We start from the raw sequence: 10,442 nt of genomic DNA, 5'->3' as shown, positions 1-10,442 counted from the left end.
CGTGTGGTAGTGTATGAAAAGCGGCCGATCATTGGCGCGAGTCGGCAATTCCATTTAAAAATAAAGGGTTACGGTAATGTGATTTGGAGGGAGAAAAAAATCGAGCGCATAAATTGGCCATAGCCGCAGCAGCAGCAGCAGCAACACACGTGTGCATCGCCCAGGAGACGCGGCAACAACGGGTGTACGCGGCCGATCGACGACACGCTTCCCAGAACTCGTGTGCAACCCTCTCGGACAACAGTTGACAATCAACTGCTACGAGGGTAATCCTATTAGAAACGGCCGTGGCGAGATATAAAACGGGATGAGGGGATGGGAGAGCGAAAGAAAGATAGAGGGATGGAGGGAGACAGAGGGATAGAGAGAGAGAGAGAGAGAGAGAGAGAGAGATGAAACGAGGACATGTGCCTCGATTAAATCTTTATCCACTTATATTTTCATTAACTAAAACTTATTCCCAGGACGACCACCACCGATGCAGTTCCCTCCTCGTACACACGCCTACCCGTTCCTTTTGCCATCCGCACTAGATGTTTGGTGGTCGGACGAAAAAAGAGAGAGAAAAAAAGAAACGATTATTAACAGTCGCATCCAATATAATATAGTATATCGCGCTCGAGACTTTGTCAAACGCGGCGTACGATATACTCGAGAAATTAACGTCACTGATTCCTACGCTAAACGTTTACGGCGGCAAACTCATACATATATATAGTAATATACATCGTTGGTGCACGTTATTTGATGGTAGAGAACATAAATATATATTACTATACATAACGAAACGGTATGATAGCTAATTGTTAGAAAAAACTAACAAAAAAACATCCGACTTTTAAAATACGTTAAATGTATGAATTCAAACAAAATAATTATTTATTTTTGGCGAACATAATTTGTTTTACCGAAATGTACAACTTTAAATGATTATAATAAATATGAGTATAAATATGCGCCAAGAAACCATAAGATCTTAAACATTTGAAACGTAATATTTTATTAATTAATTAAAACCCTATAATTAATTTTAAAACAATCGTCCGACTATTAAAACCACCAACTTATTTTTCGTAAGATAAAAATAATAAATATTAGGAATAGTTATGAAAATTATTTGTCAAACTACCGCCTTGTAAAATGTGACATGTGTGTGACAATATGTATGGCTGGGGATAATATACAATGTTTTATTTTAATCTATGGACATCATGTTGCTATCGTCAGCAGTGTCAAAATGTAATTGGATGTATAAACGAAGAGTCCCGTACCATATTGTTTACAAAAAGTACCAATTGTTATCATTATGAATATTAAATTATGTTTTTTACCGACGACTGTCCATAGTAAATAGGGTGTACAAAGTGCAACAATATCGCACAGATGATTTAAGATGATTCTCATAAATTTTCGTCTACATATTATTTGGAAATATTTAAACTTTAGAGTCCCGAAAATAAATATTCGTTGTTAATTTATTTTAAATATTTCCGTAATACTGTCGACAAAATATTACGTAGTCAATCAACATTAATAACTCAAATAATAAAAAGTACAAACAATTTAACTATTGATCAGTAAAAAGTAATTAGGTTTTCTTAAAAAAAAAATGTTTTATCAACTATCAATAAAATAATATTTTATAGTAAGACCTCTTTTTTTTTATTTTTTTATTGACGGATTCAGATATCAAACATCTCGTAATTATGAAACCGTATAAGAATGTTTTACAAAAATCCTGAAAATAATCGAAATACTTCCCGCGTTTCGACAGATCGTGGTTAGCAAGTTATATAGTATGATTTGTGTTGTTGTGTATTAATATGTACGTAAATTAACTTATATTCACAGGATTATCCACAGCGATGAATCCGATATAATGTATATAGAACGAAAACTATATGAACATATTACACATGAAAAAAGGTAGGTATACCGTCCGGTCGAACGGGCGTAGTCGACGTCAGGTGTGGCCTTCTGTTTGGGTCTCATCTCTGAACACACACACACGCACGTACATATATATATATATATATATTTTTAGTAAAAAAATACAATTGATACCGTGTTGTTATTTGATGTTATTTAATAACAGTAAATCGTGTGTAACGTACGGAGGATGAATGAACCGCGCTGCACAACACAACAGGTAGGTAATATTTCGTTGTAGTATGAGTGCATTTCATTTCGTCCTCCGGTTCATTGATTAAAGGCGAGATCACCGACAAGACACGCAAAAAATAACACCACCGCACAAGACGATTGCGACGACAAGGTGGCAGCGGCGGCGCACTGCGATAACGGACCCGAGAAAATGAAAAAAAAAAATAACACGTTCGCACAGACCATCCCACGACGACGTAGTGCGAGCACATATGTTCGAGATTTTTTTTTTCGGTTTTTTGTATAATATAAACGTGACCCAGCACTGGACTAGGATGGTGCGACTAAAAGTTCAAATGCAACACATTGAACCCGTAATACTTGCGAACACGAGGTTTTTCTTGTTTCCGAGTAAATTCGAAGTATTTGAAACAACCTATAGGAGTGGCTCGATGACTTTCAAAAATAAGTCAAATAGAAAGTTACACAATTCTTATTTCAAAGTTATTGTACACGCATGATTATTTAAAAATCAGTTAATGAGTTAGTTGCAGACGATCATTCAATATATAAATCTTCAGATGCCGTGAAACGTGAAAGTATATCCCCAAATATGATTTTTTTTTTACAATTTTACAACGGAAAAAGTCAATCGTAATTAATAATATTTTCCAATTTATTTGTTAAATTTGTACAAATACAATGTATCAAAAAATGTCATAAATCCAAAAAAACTTAACACACAACATAATTTATGATACTAGTTTGAAATAGGTCATTAACATTGCAAATGTAGTTTCTTAGTATTCATTTATTGTGGTGTTCACATTCATTAGCTGATGTCCAAAATCATTAGAAATTATGAATTTACAAACATTTTGGACAACGTCAACATTTATAGGGTCATAGGTCAAAGTTTATAGTCTTCCATGTTTTGGAAGTTCAAAATGCTTGAAATATTAACGAATTTACCAAAAAAAAAAGTATTGTTTAATATTTTCATACAATTTAAGTTTATCATCAAAAATATTTTTCAGGGTTATTTATATAATCCATTATCGGTTATCGATCTATCTAGTCTAGTAAAATTAATTATTAACAAAATTATTATCTTGTGAAATAAATACATTTGAAATACAAAGTTATAAAGCTGTTAAAAATATTACTAAATATTTCCAGGCACGCTCTTGATTATAAACATCATAGATTTTAAGCAAAGTGAAAAATGTATTGTTTATCATGATTTTTCTTTAAAAAAGAAAAGTCAAAAATATTTTGTCCAAATGGAATACCATGATGGAATACCAAATGGAATACCCCATGATTTGTTTTTTCTGCTGACAATTTTATCTTTAAGATACATTAAATTGATTTTTTAATTTTATCCGCAGTTTTCCAAATAATTGAAATAATACCAAACATCTGGCTATAAAAATCGTTTTCATAAAATATAAATATATATTTCGTTTCCAAGAGTGATGTTGGTCAATGACATGTTTGCTTCTAATAATAACCGATTCGATATCTCATTCTAGTACGAGTATTTGCATTAACTGCCCACCAAGTGTATTCGTTAATCAAAAAACTTATAATATATAAATATTACAATTGCATAGTAAAAACTGCTGAAGATCATTCTCTTTCATGGACATGGCATTACCTTCCAGTTCTACGGAACTAGTAAATGAATGTGGATTAGAAAAAATGATAGATTTTTGTTAAATTCATATTTTTTTCTTATAATATATACATTTTGTTTGTTACTTTATATGTTTATTAGCTGACCCAACAATCGTTATTTTGCCATATATTTCTAGTATTTCTAGTATATACTTTCTAATATAAAATATAATTAATTTATTGTAAGTATGTTGGGATGATTATAGATAAAAAAAAAAAATAGAAATCATATGGACGATGATGGCCTATAAAAATTACAAAATGCCAGTCATTCAATTTTTTAATTTAAATGCACTAAGTAATTTAATACACTTTTTAATTTCAATGACGATTTAAATAAAATATTAATAATAATCTTGAAGATCAATTCAGTCACTCATGATTTGTGTATTGCATGTACATATTTATAGAAAAATGCATTCGATGTGAGCATTTTTAAATCAACGATTGTGTAGAAATCGGTCATCAATGTTCATGCATTCAATGCATCCAGTACTTTCATCTACAGCAACTTTTCCATTACCGATAACTAGTAATTGTTTTGAGAATGAGTCAGTGAATGGATCTAGAAGCTTTTGAACATGAATGTCTACTCATAGTTATAGTTTTTCAACATAACGCCACAATGGCTATGATTTCTAACAAGCGTTGATCTAATTAGCGTACGTTGAACGTGGATATATGGGAAGAGTTTGTCTGAAATCATCTGAAATTATGTTCAATGTCTCAAGCGAATGTTTGTGTGCCATAGTGCATTCATCCCATATAAAAATTTTGTATTTTTTCAGCACTGTGGCCAAGGACAATTGTTTTTTTATGTTGCACACTGCATATGGATTGTTTTGAATATTCAGTTAGCTGCTAATAATTCAATGCTTAATGCCTCCATCCAAGTTGCTGCAATTTCAAATGATTCTACGATTAATGCGATGCCATTATTTGATTGTATTTCAGCGAGAATTAGCGAAACGAGAAATGTTTTACCAGTTCCGTCTGGATTAACAGTCTGCTACTATATACGAGGCCGAAAGTGTTTGATTTGAGTAAACATAAGCACGCATCAACTGATATTCTTTGTTTGCGAGGCATCCATTTTTTCGCTTGAGCCCATGTAAAATAGCTTATTACTTCGGAATAACGATAGTGTTCTTGCAAAGGCACCAACATAATCCGCACGATTACAAAATGTGAAAAATTCAGTGAGTGCATTGTTTTTTGGTGGATTTATATCACGATCAAATGGTGTCCCGTTTGCGAAAAATACTCGCCATTTTTTTCAAGATGGACGGCTAAATTCATAACTTCTTTGTATCGTCCTTGAATTGGAAAAAATACGCCGGACGGTTTCATTAGAGCTGATTTACGTGCCAAGTTAGTAGAGCGTTATTTCGTCGTTGTTATTCAATCAAGGAGCATTCTCAGCCATATCGATGTCTTTATTCACATGCTTGTAAGTGTATTTCATGCTTTTCACCGAACTACAGAACTCAACATTAATATGAGCATTGAATGTCCGTCTGCGTTGTTTGTAAATTGTTATCCACCACCATCGGTATTTCTTCGACGATTGGCGTTGTTAGTCATTTGCTCTGTGAGTGTTCACTACGAATCGACGTGCTTGTCTTTGCTCTAAACGTCGTTGTTCATTGTGTTTAGCTCGTTGTATCTTGTGATTGAGTTTCATGCAATCGCGCCATACACGTACATTCGTAGTATCGGATTATATTTGTTCGTCTGTTCTTTGCTCTCTTCTATTTTTCATGGTTGTAGCCACATTTATTCCAATACTAAATTGGTCCCTTTTCGTTTTGCTGGCATTGTTCAAATAAAATAATTTTTTTTTTTATAAAAATGTATAATATTTTCAATTTGTAGTTGTCATTGATTTTAGGTCAATGACTCTGACTCATGAAAGTATACAATATATACGTTTGGAGTGGTCTAGCCTTAACGGTATGTCCTACGTGAACGCGGCGAACGCGAATTTGCGAATGATGCGAACGAATTCGCGTTGGCCGCATTCGCCGCTCGCAATCGTGTCCTACCTATTTGCGGCGAACGCGAATTTGCGGCTGACAATATTCCGATATTTTTTGTTTTTTTGACGTTCAGTCGTACAGTGTGTTTTGAAGTGTAATGTGCGGTATATGTGTTTATATTCAGCTCTTTTATATTTTTCATTCTTAACTTTTTGTTAAAGACTAAGTCAACTAAAAATGTCATCGAATTTACAAAAACAATTATTTTTATTCGAAAGTACTACACTAAAATATTTACTGTATAAAAAATATTTAAAAAAAAGAAGATCAGTTGTAAATTCAATTATTTATAAAGATAGACTTGTTTTTGGTGAATTCTTTCACCTATACCCACAGTTGCGAAAAAATGAAACTTCATTTCGATCTTATACTAGAATGACTACCGATACATTTGATTATATTTTAAAACTAATATCACCGGAATTTGATCTCAAGACCACAAATTTCCAAGAACCTATTTCCGTAGAGCAGAGGTTACTTGTAACAATAAGGTAAGTAAAATAAAAAAGCATATATTAATATAATAATTAAAAATTTATTAAAAAAATGTATTAATAAAAAATAAATAAAAACCTTTGTATTTTGAAAACAAAATAGAAGTTCTTAAAAGTAAATTTTCCTTTGATTTAAAATGTTTTCTTTTTTTTAATTTTGATGTTGTTGTTACTCAGTACTGTTGGTAACCAATGAAAGTTGGATTATCTGACGAATTTGTGGTAATCTGTTCTTGAATATGTTGAGGAATGTAGAGTTCATGTATTGGTGCAGGTGGGACGTTTGAATTTTGATGTTGCTGATTCTTTATTGACAATTGGTTAATGAGTACAGTTTGAATTTCGTTTCTTACTCGTAATTTTTGTAAATTATCCATGTTTTTTAAATATGGATGAAGTGATTTCAAGAACATCATGTCTTCATCATCCTGCACTTGTGGTTTATTAGATTCAAGTAACGCGTTAATTTTTTGTGTTTCCAATTTTAATAATTCACTTTCAAAACTTTTATTTTCTTGCTTTTTTTTTCTTTTGATTGAAGAAGTCTTAGAAGAGGTATCTGAATCATTGGAAATACTTGTTGAAATATTAACATGCGACAAATTTGAAGTACTTGGAATGGTAAAACATTCTGATTGTGTGACAGAAACTGGATTTTCAGGACTTTGAATATTATCTTCAATATCAATAAAACTACTCGAAAATGAATTAACTTCTTCCGAATCTGAAAGGTCAGACATTTGTAATTGCGTTTCGTTTTCATCAGATACATTTCCCTCGGTGGTTCTAGGAGTGGTTGTGTCTTTTAAAAAATGCAATAAATGATAATAGACCCATTTACCAGTATACACCTCTGCATTATCTTGAGAGTCTCCCGAACGGCTCTTTTTTACTTTTTTCTTTTCTTTTAAATACGTGTCTCTTATATTTTTCCATTTCCGTTTTACGTCTTCTCCTGTGAATCAATTTTTATTTGTAACTAAATTTGTGAAAATGTATTTTTTTTAGGTATTTAGCAACAGGACTAGCATTCAGGCAAATCGCAATGTCATTTAGAATATCTAAGTCCGCAGTCTCAAGCATTGTTATTGAAGTGTGTAAAGTAATATGGAATACGTTAAAATTCAAACACATGTCTACTCCAAGCGTCGATACTTTTAAAAGCACAGCAATAGAATTTCATGAAAAATGGAATTTTCCAAACTGTGTGGGAAGTATCGACGGCAAACACATCAGACTGCGATGCCCTCAAAATTCCGGGAGTATGTATTTTAATTATAAACAATATCACTCGATTGTTCTAATGGCAGTAGCTGACGCGAGTTATAGATTTTTGATGATAGACGTGGGTGGATACGGGAAAGATAGCGATGGTGGTGTTATGGTAAATTCTAAATTTTACCAACGTATCGAAAACGGTTCGCTTAAACTACCGAATGAAATAAAATTACCAAATTCGAACGTCTTGGCTCCTTTTGTGTTTATAGGAGATGAAGCTTTTCCATTGAGAAATTACTTAATGAGGCCTTTTCCAAGAAAACAGTGTCAAGAAAACGAAAAACAGTATTACAACTATAGACATGCGCGAGCACGAATGACAATCGAGTGTGCATTCGGCATAGCTTCATCAAAGTTTCGAATTCTATTAAAATCAATAGAAACAAAAGTAGAAAACGCGGATCATATTGTAAAGGCTATTTGTATTTTACACAATACAATAATAGATTTGGAAAAAAAATCATCAACACAACATTACGCCCTAGACGATTACGAAACAGACATATAGAAGGGCCATAATCAAATGATATCGCTGAATTACAAAGGCAGAGCCAACAATCGAGCGTCAAGTACCGCAATTAATATAAGAAATAGATTTGTGAAGTATTTTAAAGATAATAAAATTTAAAAATAATTTTCTACAAACATTAATATCGCAATCCTCACGGGACACCCTGTATTTTATAATCATTTCCAAGTATGTTAATACATATTTTGTCACTATACTATTCCAATAATTATAATTTTTTTAAATAATAAAATAAAATTGATACTTATTATAACAAATGTTGTGAAAAAATTTTTTTTTCGGGATCTGCATGCCAAATTAATTACGAAATTTATTTCATATCTGTATGTTTAAATGTTTTTATACTATTCAAACTATTTTGAACTATTAATATAATATAATAATTATTTAACAGACTTACTATTCATATGTACTGTTCTGGCAACAGCTTCCCATTCTTTCTCAGACATCAATCTGTCCCTATACTTTTTATTAAACTTATTCCAGAGAACATTTCTTTTTTGTACCTCGGATATAAGGAGCTCCATATTGACCATGGTTAAAAAGTTAAAACAAAGTTAAAACATCCGCTTTGATATACGTCTAGTCGCTTCAACGCGCGACCAAAAACAAAACGATTTGATTTTCAAACCTTGCGGCGAACGCGAACGAATGAATTCGTTCGCGTCGCCCGTGTTTATCGCGTACGATGGACAATCTAATCTATTTTTATATATTTGATAATTTTTTTCGCCGCGTCGCTCGCACCGCAACGCGTTTACCGCGTTCGCCGCGTTCACGTAGGACATAGCGTAACACTTTGAGGTTTGAAAAATAGTTTAGGAGCTATTTTCAGACCTACCAAGTTTACACAGAAAATTTCATGAAAATCGGTCAAGCCGTTTCAGAGGATTTCGACAACAAACACTGTGAAAAAGGAATTTTATATATATATATATGTACTTTTTATGCGTTACCAACAATGTTAATATTTTTAACATTTCGATAATAATGATATATATTAATTTTTTTAATGAGTAAATTTAGCATGACTAAAGTTTTTGTTATACCTACATAATAAATGTAGGTACTTGTCGATCTACTAAGCAACTTTTTTATGTCAATAGCAGTCTTTTATGTGTGAGCCCATAAATAATCTCCATAAAAGTAAAAAACAATCTATGTATTTAAAGACATCAAGTATCTCTATATACCAGTGGTTCTCAACAGAGGTGACATAGATCCTACAGTATAGGGGTGACACGAAATCTCCACGGGAAAAAGACAAAAAAAATTCATTTTTCCGAAATAAAATCATATTATTTCCACCACTTTCATGTGAACACTATATCTCAAAACTCGTATATATATATGTTATTTGTTACGATACAGTTATGATTGTTTATTATTTTGATGTTAGGATGACATTAGTGTTCGATTCTATTGGATAAAAGTGTCATGAAACAAAAAAAGGTGAGAACCACTGCGCTACACAGAACATTGATACCTCATCATAGTCCTCTTTTGATTTTTATTTACTGTATATGATTATTATGACCATATAGATAGTATTGACCAATCATGAAAATTATATATTTTGAAGCACTTTGTATATCATTGACTTTATCACTAAACTAATGCTAGGCATTCCATAAAAATACCAACCAATAATGTTTACTGCCTGTATAAAACAGTCAACATGTACTGGATGTAATGGACATTTTCAATAACCTTTTTTTAACTCCATCGCAGTAACATATAATATGTTATTGTTTACTTATATCTCCAAAGATTTGGTATATTTGTGTATAGAAAATACAAAATAAGCATTTATTGAATTTTGATAACATTGTATTTTTTAAATTTAATATAGAAATATGGTAACTTATATTGGATAAACTTAAACCAAAGATTTGGCTATGTGGTGGGACCATTCTGAATACGAATTTAAATACCTACTCATATATTTCTGTAGTCATAGGAAATATTTTAATCATAGAAGGTGATCTAATTCCAACCAAATTCACTGATATCCATTTTTTTCAGCCAATAGTAAATCAAGTTCAAGCGTAAAAGAACTATTCACCTGCATCAGTTACCCGTCATCCCTGCATCTCACGTGATTTCTACTACAGTGGTATATGGTTTTCCTCATCTTAATGGTAATTCAATATTTCCGTACATCGTTAAAAAACAACATGATTTTATTATATAATACATTTATTTTTTTTTTCAATCCGTAGCATGATCTGCTTCGTGTAAAATTGTCTTGGTCTTTCCTTTTCTTGGTTTTTCCTCGATTTCCCTATAAATTATTGATGTTACCCATTCATTATTTAG

At 32.0% G+C, this 10,442-nt stretch overlaps 2 protein-coding genes across 3 annotated transcripts; one reads left to right on the top strand and one right to left on the bottom strand.

Moving 5' to 3' along the window:
* Nucleotides 1-5,907: 5,907 nt before the first annotated feature.
* LOC112679345 (protein ALP1-like) lies at nt 5,908-10,218 on the top strand. Of its 2 annotated transcripts, XR_003148197.1 has the most exons (3): nt 5,908-6,313; nt 7,325-8,291; nt 10,149-10,218. XR_003148197.1 is itself a non-coding variant. In XM_025549114.1 (2 exons), exons 1-2 carry the CDS (start codon nt 6,000-6,002, stop codon nt 8,100-8,102), a joined length of 1,092 nt encoding a protein of 363 aa, XP_025404899.1. In that variant the 5' UTR covers nt 5,908-5,999; the 3' UTR covers nt 8,103-8,320. The 2 variants fall into 2 exon arrangements, 1 of the variants encoding a protein (XP_025404899.1); XM_025549114.1 differs by lacking the exon at nt 10,149-10,218 and having other exon boundaries at nt 7,325-8,320.
* On the bottom strand, nt 6,446-8,854 carry LOC112679346. The gene is made up of 2 exons (XM_025549116.1): nt 8,524-8,854; nt 6,446-7,271 (listed from the first exon to the last, which is right to left on the bottom strand). The coding sequence occupies exons 1-2, from the start codon at nt 8,657-8,659 to the stop codon at nt 6,490-6,492; spliced, it is 918 nt and encodes a 305-aa protein (XP_025404901.1). The 5' UTR covers nt 8,660-8,854; the 3' UTR covers nt 6,446-6,489.
* Nucleotides 10,219-10,442: the final 224 nt, after the last annotated feature.

Source organism: Sipha flava, unplaced genomic scaffold (genome assembly GCF_003268045.1).
Source record: "Sipha flava isolate LNK unplaced genomic scaffold, YSA_version1 134_pilon_pilon, whole genome shotgun sequence".
In the NCBI taxonomy this organism is placed as follows: Eukaryota; Metazoa; Arthropoda; class Insecta; order Hemiptera; family Aphididae; genus Sipha; species Sipha flava.
This window is presented reverse-complemented; position numbering and strand designations above follow the sequence as displayed.